At 47.5% G+C, this 16,688-nt stretch overlaps 1 protein-coding gene across 2 annotated transcripts in view; it reads left to right on the forward strand.

The window, feature by feature from the left end:
- PLD2 (phospholipase D2) overlaps positions 1 to 16,688 on the forward strand; it is a 205,023-nt gene that overhangs the window by 145,792 nt on the left and 42,543 nt on the right. For both annotated transcript variants that reach the window (XM_069215728.1, XM_069215730.1), the window contains 2 exons: positions 8,041 to 8,159; positions 11,827 to 11,940. In XM_069215728.1, coding sequence (XP_069071829.1) covers positions 8,041 to 8,159; positions 11,827 to 11,940 — 233 coding nt within the window. The remainder of the gene's footprint in view (positions 1 to 8,040; positions 8,160 to 11,826; positions 11,941 to 16,688) is intronic.

Here is a 16,688-nt window from a genome sequence, read left to right on the forward strand (position 1 = left end):
CAGGTTATTCTATGTTTTAACTCAAAGAAATGAGAAATCCTGTATCCAAGTCTAGATCGTCTGATGTGAGGCTGCACCAACAGGTTAGAATAACCAGGACCCATAGAGCAGGTAGGACCACGAGTACTAAACCAGGAGTTGGTGAGGGCAGGGCCGTGACTGGACAGGGCCTTGTGAGAGATGTACAAAGTTCTTAAAAGTATACCGTCAAGAATAGGAAGCCAGTGTAATACAGGCACACGGCCAGAAGATTAAACACATCTAGGGACACCAAGAATGGAATGGCCACCCATACTCTGGAGCGCCTGTAGGCATCTGAAGATGGCTATAGAAGACCTAAAAGTATTGCACTGCTGTGGTCCAATTTGGATGAGATGAATGGTTAGACCGCAGTTCTACGGTAACACACTAGCGACAAAAATCAAAGAGTCTCGAAACAAGAGGTGGCGAGTTTTGTGATCAGTGACGAAAAGTCCAATTTGCAAAAATGATTTAAAATTATGAGCATGTTCGAGATAGGAGCAGTGGTACTCCTAGAGGGGACCCACAAAGAATCAGACCAAATAGAATTTGACACCCCGAAAAATGTTAATCTCAGTCTCATCTGAGGTCAGTTTCAAGTGGTTGGAATTTATCCATGAGATACAGCTTGCAGACAAGCTTTAAAAGTATTTTAAATAAAAGCTGCTTCTGAGTGTGGGTAAATGTCTATCTCTAATTGTGTCTTCCACTTAAATAAACAAGACAAGTCCATGTGTCCTACTCAAGTGGACAGGGGTGGTCGTGTACCGACCCAAAGGTGTGGAACCGAGCACAGGACCCTGCAGAACCCACCCCCCTCTTAGAGGGCAAAGAGGAGAGGAAGTGGGATAAGCTGAATCTTTTGCTCTCTGTCCAGGCATGGACCCTGTCACACTCCCATCCCCTACAACTTCCGGGAGACAGTGGGGCTGTAGATTGTGCCAAAAGGATCCAGTTAAATCAGAATAGCAGATCCTCCAGTATCTAGGGAGAGGTGTCGATTTTCGAGGGCTGATTCTCATATCGACTCACATACATGACACTGACTTAAAGCGACTTGATGCAAGTTGAGAAACTTACTAGTTTCAAAGGAGGGAAGTTGATTGTTCACTGCTAGGTCTGTAGTCTTAGCCAGAATGGGAAGGAGCGAGATCGGACAGTGGCGGCCCAGCACCGTGGATCTGCTCAGTCAGGGAGTCCCTACAACCTTCAAGTGACTCGAACTATACCAGACGACGTTGAAGACAACAAATTGAGGGTCCAATATGTGAGGGATATCATTTTAAAAACTGAGGCGACGCAAGGATCCCTAAGCGATGGGGGGCATTTTGGCCTTCACCGGTTCCACAGGCACATGGTCAACACAATGACTGACGCAGCCGAATCGATCTTGAACGAAGTAACATTCCTGCGCGGATTCATGGAGGTTGACTGGGCGGTGACGGAGCCATCAATCAAAGTGATTTTCTTTAAAAAAAAGAAGTATGGAGATTATTGCAACATTCATGCAATGCAATAACCTGAGAAGATGCACAACAGGTGCAAAGACTTCACAAACAGAACATGTCCTTTTGGAATTGTGGATTTGCTGCATATGGCCCTTTTTGGTCGGACTGTAGCCTGCTGCGCCAGGAGTTAAACACCTGCCCCTGTTCTGCCTGGGGGTGTTTCCATGATAAAAGTTGTTTTTGCAGAACAGCTTCAGGCCCTTTCCCCTATTTTGCTTTTTAAATGCAAGAGTAAAGGTTTTTTATGAACTTGGGTCGTCTTGAAGCCAGGTTTACATTTTAATACTTTTAAAAAAGAAGAAAAATAAAATGTCTGTAAGGCTTTTTTCGTTTTTTTCGAGTGGCGGGAGAAAGTCGTTTGTAAGTGTTCAGAGTTACAGTTTATAACGTGAAATATTCAACGTTTATGAATTTAATGATGATTCCCTTTAAAAGACAAGAAGGAGTACTTATAAATATACTGTAAGGAATACAAAAACCAAATAATGATATTCCCATTTTCATTTAGGCATCTCTCTGGTGCAGTCCCCACTTCTGGATTTCCACCTCACGCTCTCTTTTGCATTTTATAAACGTGTGAAATAGCTAGTGTGGTGGAATTAAACAGCAGTGAAGTCTGTCCTGTATGGGCAGAGTTTCATTTCTTGATGGGTGATCCCTGACAAAGGTCTGTGGAGGAGACAGGCTATGGCAAAGTCCTGAAAGCGGTATTGACATATAATACAAGGGCGTCTGCTATACCTGCATGGAGGCCATCTCTAGTATCCTACAGTTGTTACTTTATTTTCTTATTACAGCTTAGTAGAAATGTACCTGTTCAACTGTAATAAGTCATTACAGTTGAGTTGTGAGGTCATATTTCTTCCTGACAGAACCTACAACCAGTGTGAAAGGCAGGTCACAGGACATCATTCCAGCTGCAGTATAAACAAGGAAAACAAAACAAAACAAGCCGGATTTTCCTTCTGATTTGCTTTTCTAAAAAGAAAGAAGTGATCAGCAAAAAAGGATACATTTAGGGCGACTTGTTTATTTTTACGCAGATTTGGTCACTGCAGGGAAGATATAGGGCCCTATTATGAATCTGGCGGATGGGAAAGCCCGTCCGCCAAACTCCCAACAGTGTGACCGCCGCCTACGTGGCGACCTCCCTGCCGATGTCATTAAGAGTTTCCTACTGGGTCGGCAGGCGAAAACCTGAATTTCCGCCTGCTGGCCTAGCGGGAAAGAGGCTACACATTGTCTCCGCAGTAATGCTGCAGCCTGCAGGGTGCACCAGCATCCTCACAATATTCACATTGTGCAAAGCCGACAGTGAACATTGTGGTGGTGGTGGCCGGGGGGAGGCCCTGCACTGCCCATTACAAGTTCTCCGCCAGCCTTTTCATGTTGGTGCTACCGCCATGAAACCACTGGCGGAGAAGGGGCTCGTAATCCCCGGGGCAGTGCTGCAAGAAACTAATAAAGAATGCAAAGCTTTAAAAAGTTTCTCAAAGTTGAAGAGGACAAACCTGCACAGCTTTTCTCACCCCTAAAAAGAGCCTTTCCAACCAGCTCAATCGTAAGAGCGTCAGTAGGTCTGCTCTCCAGGTTCTCAGCGCAGCAGGAACAGGATGTCCCGTTGCATATGCTGTGTCAGGAAGTAAGGCTAGAGGATGTGGCGTATGAAGACATGTTAGGGATTTTGGATGGGGCGTCCTTGGCACGTGGGGTGTCTTATACCCCCATGTTAGCAAAGCCATGGTTGAGACCCAACCCATTTGCACTACACACAAGTCCTCCAGTCAGTGCTTAATTTGTAAATAAAAAGGTGCTGGTTCCCAAAGCTCTCTTCTGAAATACGTGGCTGCTGCAATTGAATGTGCGAACACGGAATACTGAGGCAACAGGATACTGAAGCCATCTCGGGCATTTAGTCCATTTACAGCCACTCCCTGCCCCCTTCAACTCACTCTTGCAGCTTTCTGCTTTATCCCTTAGTGACGTTTTTCCGTTTTTGTGTTCCTCCGGCTTTCCCATATGTGTCTTTTCCTCGCAGTAAAGGCTTGAGGCAGACAAATAAGTGTCGGCCCTCAAAAATAAGTGCTGGTGGCCCGCAACAGAAACAACAAGCACAAAGTAAGCACTGCCCCCAGTGCATCTGGACATGCAGTTTGCGATAGTTGAGCAGGATCAACAGTGCCAGTAATTGCGAATGAAGGGAAGTGTTTGATTGGCTTAACAGGGCAGGGCAGGTTTCCTTCACGATTGGTCAGCGGTCACCAGAAGGTGTCGACTGTCGTAGGGTGACGCTTTATCCCAGTGAAGCAGGCTCTGTCCGAAGCCACCGAGGCTTCGATCCCAGTGTAGAAAAAAAATCTGTGACCTTCCCCTACTGAGATTAATTATGACAAGAATGATGAACTGCTAATTATAATTCATGACTAATTCAACACGTACCTGTATATAAAAGCCACAAATACCTTATGATACATATGTTTCCATAAAACAACGATTTTTTCCAGTAATGACTGGTAACTGGCAAAGCCAGGCAGGTGCCTGGAGGCAGTCTTCCAGCGCTGCTGCCAAGCACTTGCCACCAGGCACTGTACCGTGGAACCTGTGATGTGTGCTATGTGGCACAATGCAGGCCGTGCAGCAGTCCACCCTCTCTGTCTTCCATGGCAGCGCCTCGGACCGGCACTGGGGCCTCGCGGCGCCTCCTCCTCTGCAGCAATGCCGCTGTCTAATCCTGGAAGTTGCATGTTTGCAGGCGCCCCAGACTGCACAGATGTTAACATCTGTCCCGCCTCCTGAAGCCTTAGGGTCTTCAGACTGGGATGGTGTGTGTAGGTTGTGTGTGACGTCAGCCTCCAGGCATCTTAAATTCCTTCCGGCTGTCTGACAGCCTCCAATCCCAGGCCACTGACACGTCCCAGAGCAGCCCACACTAATGTGCCCGGATTAATGGTGGACATTAGAGCTAAATCGTTACAGTGCTTGGAGGAGCGCTGCCACACAGGCGCTGCAGAGGTCGATGCAAGGTCAAGCCTGCTCCATAGCCAAACACCATTAAAAAGACATCTGCAACATTTCAAGTAAGTGTTCATGTTTCCAGATGTAACTTGCACTTATAAGGACTTTATTGGTAATAATGCCTCTAGTGGTAGCATGTCTATATTCTTATTGTTTTTTTATTTAGCATTGTTCCATACTTTTTTTAAATAGTTGTTTAAACTTTGCCTTATAAGGCGCTAGAGACACGAAACCACTTGTTCCCATGTGCTGCGTGATGTGTGCAAACAAAACCAGGTTGTTGCCTTGGAGGCATCCAAACTTAAATCAAAAAATCATTGAAGCAAACCTCAGTCCCTGGGGTTCAGGGATGTGAGCCCCACTAGCAGGGCCACCTAGGGCGCGAGTCTAGGCCCCCACTCCTGAGACAAGCTGCTGTCACTTATAAGCCTTGCGTGTGGCAGTAGCTTGGTAGTCCCTCCCAATTTCTCTTCGGAGACCCACGCAGGCCCCCCAAGCCTCTGACGTGCAAGGGGGCCCATCCCTCCATGGGGCCCCAATCCTTGAAGGGAGGGGGCCACTCAGCCAAAGACCCGTGAATCTGTGAGTGATGAAAGACTCCAGGCCTCATCTTTTGCCCAACACGAAAAGTGTCTGTCAGGCTGAGCAAAGGTCAGGCAGTCCGGAGCTAGAGATGTGCTGAACGTATAGGCTCCTGACTGCCTGAGCTGCACTTGGTCAGGCTGAGGTTGTCACTACTCCTATGAGTGTGACCACGTCTGCTGGCAAAGCACCTGAAGGCTCACCTCGTGACGAGGGGGCGTGTCACTGATTGCCTCAGTCATGGGCTCCTCAGTTTTAAAACCTGAACTGCTGAGGGCTGAGTGTCAATCAGTGACACCTCGTCACGGAGCGGGGTCAACAGTCTCACTGACCCCATCGCACTCTGCGGCAAGATAGGGAATGCTACGTTCCCTCGCTGACTGAGACCTCAGGTCAGCCCATGAGAGAAGTCAGCAGTCCCAACCCTTCTGGGACCTCCGAGACAGAGTTGCGAACTTAAGTGTGTTTTTTGTTGTTGTAGTAATTGGTGCATGCATGCTTGTATGTATGAATATTTGGGAGTGTGTATTGTGAGTGGATGTGTGTGTGTGTGTGTGTGTGTGAATGCATGGGTGTGAGTGTATGTGTGTCATCACCCCCTGCTAAAATTACCAGCCACCACTGGATGTCAGTGGACTACGAGGAGAGTACCGCTGGCAGTGGGTGGGAGGCTTGCACGGTTTTGTCCCTGCTCCCTCTTCCTCCTAAACGACATGGCTGCCAGTTGGCCAAAAGGGAAGGAGAGGGTGTTTCATGTGTGGAGGAATGGACTTCAGTGCCTGGGAAGATCTACTTCAATCTCTAGTAGATATACTTCAACAACTGGGAGATATACTTCAACAACTGTGAGATATAGTTCAATAACTAGGAGATATACTTCAATAACTGGGAGGTGTTCTTCAATACCTGGTAGATATGCATCAATAACTGGAGACATACTTCAATATCTTGGAGATATGCATCAATAACTGGAGACATACTTCAATATCTTGGAGATATGCATCAATAACTGGGGAGATATACTTAAATAACTGGGAGGTGTTCTTCAATACCTGGTAGATATACATCAATAACTGGGAGATATACTTCGATAACTGGGAGATATACTTCGATAACTGGGAGATATACTTCAATAACTGGAGATATACTTCAATAACTGGAGATATACTTCAATAACTGGGAGGTGTTCTTCAGTACCTGCGAGATATGCATCAATAACTGGAGACATACTTCAATATCTGGGAAATGTATTTCAATAACTGGAGATATACTTCAATATCTGGGATATATACTTCAATATCTGGGAAGATATACTTCGATAACAGGGGAGATATACTTCGATAACAGGGGAGATATACTTCGATAACAGGGGAGATATACTTCGATAACAGGGGAGATATACTTTGATAACTGGAGATATACTTTGATAACTGGAGATATACTTTGATAACTGGAGATATACTTCAATAACTGGAGATATACTTCAATAACTGGGAGATATAATTCAATACCTGGTAAGCAATACTTCAGCAGCTGGGGCGAAATACTTCAGTAACTGGGCACATATACTTCTGTAACTTGGCAGATATACTTAAGTAAATGGGTTGGGAAATATACTCCAGTAACTGAGCAGAGGTACTTCAGTAACTTTGGAGATATTCTTTAATAACTGGGGAGATATTCTTTAATAACTGGGGAGATATTCTTTAATAACTGGGGAGATATTCTTTAGTAACTGGGGAGATATTCTTTAGTAACTGGGGAGATATTCTTCAGTAACTGTGGAGATATACTTCAATAACTGGAGATACACTTCAGTAACTTGGGAGATTAAACTTCAATAACAGGGGAGGTATCCTTCAGTAACTGGGCAGATATACTTCACTAACTGGGGAGATGTACTTGAGTAACTTGGAAGATGTTCGTCAGTGACTGGGGAGATATTCTTCAGTAACTGGGAAGACATACTTCAGTAACTAAGTAGATATATTTGAAGAGCTTGGGAGATATACGTTAGTGACTGGGGAGATATACTAAAATAACTGAGGACATACACTTCAGTAACAGGGGAGAACTACTTCAATACCTGGGGGGAGATGTACTTCAATACCTGGGGAGATATACTAGAGTAGCTCAGGAAATAGACTTCAAGAGCTGGGCAGATATACTTAAATAACTGCGGAGATACACTTGAGTAACTGGGGAGATATTGTTCAGTAACTGGGGAAATATACTTCAGCAACTGGTGAGATATACTTCAAGAGTTTGGGAGATATATGTCAGTATCTGGGATATACACTTCAGTAACTATGGTGATATAATTCAGTAACTGGGCAGCTATACTTCAGTAACTCGTAAGATATACTTAAGTAACTGGGGGATGTACTTCAGTACCTGGGGAGATGTACTTCAGTAACTGGGGAGCTATACTTCAGTAACTGGGGAGCTATACTTCAAGAGCTAGAGTTGTATCATTCAAGAGCTAGGGTGATATACTAAAGTAACTCGGTAGATATACTTCAGTAACTGGGGAGGTATACCTCAATAGCTGAGAAGATAAAGTTCAGTAACTGGGGAGATGTACTTCAAGAGCTGGGGAGATATACTTCAGTAACTGGGGATTTGTACTTCAAGATCTGGGGAGATATACTTCAGTAACTGTGGTGATATGCTCCTAGAGCTGGGGTGACATAGTCCAAGAGCTGGGTTGACATTCTAAATTAACATGGGAGATATACTTCAGTACCTGGGGAGATATACTCCAAGAGCTAGGCTGGTACACTTCAAGAGTTAGGGTGATATAGTAAAGTAACATGGGAGATACACTTAAGTAACTCGGCAGATATACTTTAGTAACTGGGGCGATATACTTCAGTACCCTCTACACGTCATCTCATGACCCTCCTGTTTTCAGATTTCATCGACCGGACCAGGAACCCCCGGATGCCCTGGAGGGACATCGCCGCGGTGGTCCATGGGAAGGCGGCGAGGGACGTGTCGCGACATTTCATCCAGCGCTGGAACCACACCAAGGTCAGTCCTGGGAGGGGTAAGGGTCGGCTGGTTACCCCACTTGGGGGCATAGGTAGGACTCCTGCAGCACCCTGTAAGTGGGGGGCATGGACGCCAGGTGGCACTCTACAAGGAGAGGGGCCAGTGGGGACACGTGGCTGGGAGACTCTGGGCTTGATGCAGGACATGGAGAGTGAGTGAGGAGCCCCATGGATGATGGATGTAAGGGGGACACCCCCTCGTTACGTCATTTCCCCTGACGGTGTAGGGGGACAGCTCTCCTTCCGCTGCCTCTGTTCACGTGGTTTAAAGAGCTGTTTGTATCTTGTGTTTGTGTAATTCTGGCACACGTGCCTTAAAGTCACTTTCAGAGGACATCATTGCCCCCATCAGCAGCAGGGAGCCACCGTGTGCCCAGCACATCCTGCCAGGCCCAGGTCTGATTAATGAATACATAACAGAAATGAATTGTTTGGGGAGATGAGAGGGCCCCCCGATTTTCAAGCAGAGCCTTGTGGTGCTGAAGTGCTCTCCCGATGCTTGACGGGGCAGTGCACTTACTGCCACACCTAATGTATTCGCCCCCTTTGGGCCACTCTGAGTTGTGTGAATGGGGTGCATTGACTTGTACTGACGCTCATACCACGTGCGACCGCTGGAGGGAGCCCTCTGCCCACTCTCACCCGCAGCATCCCCGGTGCCCGGGAGAGGATGCAGTGGGTGCTCCCCCAGACCCGAGCCCACGCCCCAGGGGTCACTGGAAGGGGCTGGGCTCTCCCCTCCTGGGGGACCCTGCACCCGGGCGAGAGCCAGCGACGTGAGCTCGTCAGCATCCTTGAGCTCTCTGCATTCCTCTGGAGTGGTCCCCGACCCTCCCAGCATCTCTATGTCCCACGTATCCCTGGAGGGGCACCCTGGCTGCGAGGGCACTGCGCGGGGCGCGCCCTGCATCCGGCGGCGCTGGGGTGGTGCCCTCCCGAGCTGTGCCAGCAGGCATCACTGAAGGCCAGCTGTGCGTCGGGGGCACCTGGTCCGCGCTTGTCTGGGTCAGACCGACAGCATCTGCACCTCAATCTGCTTCCCCAGCTCTGATAACGTTTTAAAAAATGTCTTAAGCATTTCGTATGCAAAGGACTAAATGACGAATGCTTATTAAAACGTAAAAAAGTTACGCGATCTTGGCTTAGTAAACACCTGCACAGGGCACTTCAGTTGCATTTCAGAAACTTCCAGTGTATTCGGACATCACCAGTAAGCAAACCAAGGCGGACCCGCCAGGCTGAGGAGGGTGCAAGGGGCGTCCCAGGCGTGCGCCCCTGCCAGCCCCCGCCCTGTAGAGCCTGCCTACAGGAACCGGTGGCTGCTGGTTCTGAATGAAAGGTGCCAGCCGCACCTGGGCGTGGGAGTAGCCGCATTGTGCACGGTGGGTGGGTCTGGCGGCCCTGCCCCGTTGTCACAGGTCCACCCCCGTGTGAGGCCTTGGGAGCTCGGCTCTCCAGCACGGAATCACAGCAGGACATGCTGAGAGGGTGGGATGAACCACACTACAGCCCCGTGCCATGCAGGGATGCCCACCACTGACGTGCCCATGACAGACTGGGTACCACTCCTCGTCACCGCTCGTCCAGCTCACGACCACACACTTATGTCTCCTTCTTGTGACCACTGGAGCGCCACAGATGGACGGGCGTCTCTCCCACCAACTCCTGGTCATACACTGTCGTGTTCTGTGCCAGGCGAGGCTTAAGAAGGGAGTTTCTTGCCCTCTGTTCGAAGGAGAAGAGACTTGTTCTTTTGAGGAACCAGCCTGTGTCCCCCCCTTTTCTCTCTTTCTCTCTCTCCCCCCTCTCCTTTTCCGCAACCTGGATAAGTTGCACAAGTTGAAAAATGCCCTCAGTGCAGTGCTTAATTTGTGCTTGTTGTTTCCGGTGCTGAGCACCGGCACTTATTTTTGATGGCCGGGGCTTATTCTTTTGCCTCAAGTATTTGCTGCGAACAAAAGACGCATAGGGAAAGACGAAAGAAGGAAAAACGACAAAGCGTCACAAAGGGGGAAAGCAGAAAGCTGCAGGAGTGAGCTGAAGGGGCAGGGAGTGGCTTTAAATGGATTGACGGGGCCCGAGATGGCTTCAGGATTATGCTGCCTGAGTATTCCGTGCTCGCACGTTTCATTGCTGCAGCCGCGTGTTTAAGAGGAGGGCTTAGGGCACCGGCACATTTTTATTTACAAATTAAGCACTGCCTCAGTGCAAGCTTAATGCCAGCACCGAGCTCCCCAACTGGGTATTAACCGAACCGTGAGCGCAAATTGTCTAAGAGCTTCTTTGTTTTTTAAATGGCTTCTTGAGCAGTAATTAGGTCTGCACCCCCGTTTCACCCGACATCCCTTGGTGTGCCCCAGATTCCATGCCATGCGCTGTTCGCTACTGAGGGCCGAGGGCCACAGGCCTGAGTGATGCTGTACACTAGCTGTTTCAAGCCTTCCCATCGGGGGCTAGGATGGACAACTCCAGCCGGTGGGGACCTTCTAGGCGCTGTAGCCCCATCAGTGCCCTCAGGTATTGAGGTTTGGCACCTACAGGAGGTGGAACCCATTAAGAGTTCCATATAACTCCCGTGATCCGCCATGTTCTTCACCCCTTTGCCACCGGCATCAGACTCCTTACCACATGTGCGCTCTGCATATGTGTAGTGGTCTGTTGGGCACCAGGAGGCTCTGTACGCTGTTGGCTCCGCCTCCAGGCGCTGGGTGGAGAGAGCTCTCTTCCACTCATCCAGCCCAGGGTACCTCACTGAATGCCAAGGCGCGCGCCCCCTTCAGCCCCAGGGCAGCACCAGCTGCGCACAGGCCTGGAAATCTGCAAAACTATTATAAACTTTCCGGGGGGGGGGGCACCGAAAGGAGAAATCTGATTGATGCCAGTGAAAAGTCAGTAATTTTTCTTAGCGAATGCCAAACATACCGAGAAAGGTGCGTGAAGCGGATTCTTCACATGCTTGAGTTAGTAAAAAAGATCATTGAAACACTCGGTCTCTCTGCCCCTTGCGCTCAGCTCTCCTCATCTAACCCCTGTGGGGGCTGAGCACAGACTGCGCCCCTCTCACCAAGCATGTCGCGACAGCCTTTCTGTGTATGCGCGGGGGTCGTGGACCTGTATCTCAGACAGCTTTCCTCGGCCCCCCACCTGCATCTTAGTACAGCTGAGGGCGCACCAGTGCTGGGCCCGCTCCCCGGGGACCCCCTGCTGTGCTGGGCCCGCGCTCCCCGGGGACCCCGTCTGTGCTGGGCCCGCTCCCCGGACAGCCATGAACTCAGGTGAACTGCTGCTAAAATGGGTATCTTGGTCAGTGTTGCCGGTGACTGCAGGTCGCCTCTTTGGACCGGTCACCCCTGCTTTCGTTCTGGTGTTTCTACTCACTTTACATATGTCTGGAAATTTACGCAGAGGTGGCGGATCAGAAGGTAACTCATAGAGTTTCAAAAACCTGTTTAAGATTTGCAAAATGTCCAAAATTTGCAAGAAACACAGAAATCTGTGGTAACAAAGATATTTTCAGGGATTACAAAGAAATGTATTTTGCAAAGAAACATATCCACCGCCTGTTTGGATAGCGCTGTTTGTGTTTTTCTTTAATTCCTACTTGACGTCAGATTTATGGTCCTGCACTGACTTTCTTTCCTTTCTAGACAATGAAGACAAAGTACAAAGACTCTTCCTTCCCTTACCTGCTTCCGAAGTCCCACATCACGGCCAACAAGCTGCCCTTCATCGTCCCGGGGTCTGAAGAGGCCAAGGTCCAGGTGAGCGAGAGACAGTAGCGGGATGAGCACCTGGTGGGTGAGTCCTTAGCAGAGGGACTGCTCCAGGCACCAGCAAGGAGAGTCCAACCAGGCGGTTGGAACTTAGTACAGGCATTGCTCCAGTAGAATGGCAGAAACTAGAGGTTGGACAAATGCTTCTCCTGGGGTGGTGGTTTGGTGTTGTCTCTTTCAGAGCTTCAACTGAACACAATGTCAACTCTAGCACGAATATGGTTGGAATAACTAAATGCCTAAAAAGTTCAGTTGGTGACTGTGCAGATGGACAGAACCGAGTTCTGGTTTAAGGATCTCAGTGCAAACTTACATTTTCCTCTAGGTGCTTCCTTTCCTTTATAAACTAGGACTTTTTAGGTCGAGCCCAGGCTGCGCACATGCGCCCTCTCGCGGCATGTTGTAATCTACATCTGTGGGCTTGCATCACGCCCATCCCTTTCACTTTTTCTTTGGCATGCCATTCCAAATTCCTTTGATTTCATAGGTGAATGCTTTATGTTTGTCCCGCCTTGAGGCGGCTTTCTTACAGCCTTGGAGACTGGCCTGTTAGATCCATTACTGCACAATCAGCCATATAGCTCAGTGTGGCGCACTACGTTTTCTATTGCCTCACCGCTTCGCACTTTGTCGCTGTATGTTGCTACTCCTCCTTCCTTGTTTCGGGCCTGCAGCTGTTTTTTTGTGTATCTGTGCACAAAGGCTGCAAGCTGGAGGGGGTTCTTTTTTTTATTTTATTTAATATCTTTTGTTTTAAAGGTTCATATGGCGCAAGCTCGATTGGAAGAGCGCTTTACATGAGTACATGAAGTTTCATTTAGCATGAAATCAATCGGAGGAGCGCTTTACATGAGTATGTGAAGTTTCATACAGCGCAAGATCGATTGGGGGAGTGCTTTACATGAGTACGTGAAGATTCATATAGCGCAAGGTCGATTGGAGGAGCGCTTTTCATGAGTATGTGAAGTTTCATATACCGCCAGATCGATCGGAAGAGCGCTTTACATGAGTACGTGAAGTTTCATATAGCGCAAGCTCAATCGGAGGATCGCTTTACATGAGTATGTGAAGTCTCGAATAGCGCAAGCTCGATCGGAGGAGCTCTTTACATGAGTATGTGAAGTTTCATTTAGCATGTAATCGATCGGAGGAGTGCTTTACATGAGTGAAGTTTCATATAGCGCAAACGCAATCTGAGGAGCGCTTTACATGACTACCACTTACATACAAGTTTAGCAATTGAAAAATATACAAACTGGAGCATTTAAAAAGAAAAAACCCACAGAAATCCTCATGCCTACAGCAGGAGAGCCGATACTACAATATTCACTGCACTCTGGGAAATTCACCCCATAATGCTTTGCAGGGCATTTCTTTTTCAAAAATTTTTGGCCCATAACTCAGCCTGTGGTGGTCCTATGACAATGGGACCATCAACAAACCATTCAGCATGATACACTATTTCTTTCTAGGTCATCTCTGGCTCCCCACACTAGGTTTGGGGGAACCCAAAATAGTTACCTCTCCCACCATTCGCTGTTTTTAAAGCTTTCTCATGGTTAAAACATTTTTAAGTACAGCTTGGAGTAGTTTGTTTTTGTGAGGGCCTTGTTTTTAATAGTATTGGAGTAGGCCTGCTAGGCCTCAACATGTGTAATGCACTATGCCCTCTAGGGGCTCTATAAATTAATACACTGTATTACTTTCTGCCATTCTGTTTTCATGTCATTATGCTCTCTAGGGGCTGACTATATGGTGACATGACCTTGTTGCTTACAAATGCTGTTTTTATTGTGGTGCCCTCTAGGGGCTGTTCTGAGCATTACAATCAACATACTAAACTATTCGCTGCTCTCGGAAACTCAACCCATAATGCTTTTTGAGGCATTTCATTTTCAAAACATTTCTGCTCATAAATCACTGCATGATGTGCTTTCTCTGTCTAGGTCAGGGTTCTGCAAAGTCAGTCCTGGAGAGCCAGGTCCATGCCAGATTTTTTGCATATCCACATTTAGAAAAAAGATGTTTCAGAAATCTACATTATTCGAAATGTGGATATGCTAAAAATCTGGCATGGACCCGGGTCTCCAGGACCAACTTTGCAGAACCTTGGTCTAGGTCATCTCTGGGTCGCCACACTAGGTTGGTGGGTCCTCAAAATAATAATATAAAAACATATAATAAATAATGGCAATATTTTCATTTTTTGCTGCAGATAGAGGAAGAAGGTAAATAGAAGTCTTTAGTTATATGCAGGTACCACTGGGATTATGTGGCAGAGAGGAACAAATTATGCAGCAGGGTTGACCAATTTATGTGGCAAAAAAAGTCCAGTTATGCGTTTATAACACCAATAGCTCTAACTTCCTCAAATGTGGGACCTATTTCATTGTATATGCTTGTTTCTAATCCAGTTGGTGCAGCATTATTCCCCTCACTCACACACAGAAGTGCCACCCCTTCTTCCTTGGGGCGACTATCTCATGGTGGCTGCAGCTTGGTCATGCAGTGCATGCACGCAGCAGGTGTGCCAAAGGCAATCCCATCTAAGCCTATTTGTGCATGGGTTGCGGACAGCACCAGGGACCCTGGTCCTCCCTCAATAGCCCCTACGGTAAAAATGATCAATGATGTGCAAACCATCACCACCCTACAAAGACATCTGTTCCCGCACTCCTTTTGCAGCAGGCTTCTCCCGTGTCGGTAAAAGGTCCTTTCTCCTGCCCTAATTGCAAGCCTTCCTGTTTCTGCCTGGCTCCACACTAAACCTCCGATTCCTTCTATGTGTCCTTCAGCTACATGAACTAGGGGATGTAGGGCAACTCCCCCTGATGCTCACATCTCTCTTCTTCCTCATAGGGTCAAAACCTTATCTCAGGCCTCTCCTGCAACTCCCATTCCTTACTCAAACACCAGATGGACTGCTGGAATGCCACTGACATCCATGGACATAATTAATTATTATTAGGAAATCTTGGCTCAATTCTTTATCTAATCCTGACATTGTGATGCCATTCCTCCTGTGTGTCAAATCATCCGTCAAGGCAGGACTGTCAAAAAAGGAGGGGGCTGGTGGGAGTCACAATTATCTACTGTGACAACCTAATTCTGCCCCTTTTTAACTTCAGATTTCTGAGAATAGATCACATATATACTTTTTAAACTATGACTCAGAAATGTTTCCTCCATCTGTGGAGCCATTATTTACCGTCCTCTCAGCCCCAAAAAGGCTTTACTATGAGGCAAGCACAACTGCTAGCCCCTTTTCCTCAGAAATACCAAAACTTCTTAGTACCAGGAAATTCAATTTTCAGCTGGTCTTATCCCAGATCCATGATTCACGTGTACCGTTAGATGATCGCTCTATCTTAGAGCTAAAGCAACTAGTCTTTGACTGCACACACTCCTAGTTCTCATCTTTTCCAACACTGAAAACATCCTGTTGCAACCCTCTGTACCAGTCATCAGCTCTAACCACTTTATCTTGAGCTTCCACGTTCCTTTTACAATATTTCTAACACACATTGCTACCCCTGAGTCCACCACTAAACTAAGATTTTCAGAACACGCCTCTCGTCCCATTCTGGAAGCTTCATGAGCACGCTTCCTGCTTTCACTCACCAAAAATTTGACCAATGCAGTTGACTCTTTCCACAGCAGAATAACTGATCACTAAACAGCTGCACCCCCATGAAACCCGAACGCCGCCTTGGGAAGGACGCTTCACAAGTGGTACAACAATGATATAAGGGAACTCAAACGCCACTGTAAAGGGTTAGGACCTACCCGGAGACACAATCGTGCTGAGCCACATAGGGAGGATATAAAGCTGCCCTCAACAATTCCCATCGGCATATACGCCGCCTACGACCGAATCACCTTGCTAAGCAAATCTAGAAGAGCTGCCTCTGCTTGTGAACTCATCATGATCATTAAAGACATTTTGTGCTTAGTATGCCGCCCCCGCTGAAGACTTATGCAATGTCTGATTTCTTTCTGAATAAAACCAAGACCCGCTGTAATAAATTTGATCCTCAACCTCGATTCCTTGTCCTTTTTTTTAATCGACATCTATCAAGCGTCCTCACTCATTAACTTCTCTCACATCAGTCTTGAACCTACTATGAGACTGAGGCAACCTGTCAAATCTGGTTCTCCAGACAACCCCTGTCCTCATTACCCTTATTTTCTCTGCCGTCACACGATGGGTGTGGTACTCGCCCCAATCTTCAATATTTCTTTCAAGTCTTTGCCATGGAGGCATGCCAAGGCTGTTCCTTGACTGATAAAAACCCTCAACTGACCCTAAGATTCTTTCAAACTACCGTCCTATTTCCGTATTGTCTTACCCAGACAAAGTCCTTAAACAGATCAATGTTCAAGTTTCTGTCTATTTGGCTAGCAACACCCTACTGGACTCTTCCCAGTCAGGATTTAGGGCCACACACGGCACCAAAGCTTTAATTCTGACCTCCACAGGTGACACCGCTGTTTAGGGACTCAGGGAGCATCCATGGCCATGATTGTCCTCGACCTGTCAGCAGCCTTCAATGCCATCTTGATGCGCCATCTCTTCAACATAATCACAGCAGTGGAATTTGTCTAGAGGCCATTACATGGCTTGCATCCTTTTTATCTGACAGATCACATTCAGTCCTCCTGAAACGTTTTGCTTCTAATCCCTCTACGGTGCACTGTGGTGTTTGACAGATCCTCTCTGATACCTACCCTATTCA

The sequence above is a fragment of the Pleurodeles waltl genome, chromosome 12 (genome assembly GCF_031143425.1).
Source record: "Pleurodeles waltl isolate 20211129_DDA chromosome 12, aPleWal1.hap1.20221129, whole genome shotgun sequence".
Taxonomy (NCBI): Eukaryota; Metazoa; Chordata; class Amphibia; order Caudata; family Salamandridae; genus Pleurodeles; species Pleurodeles waltl.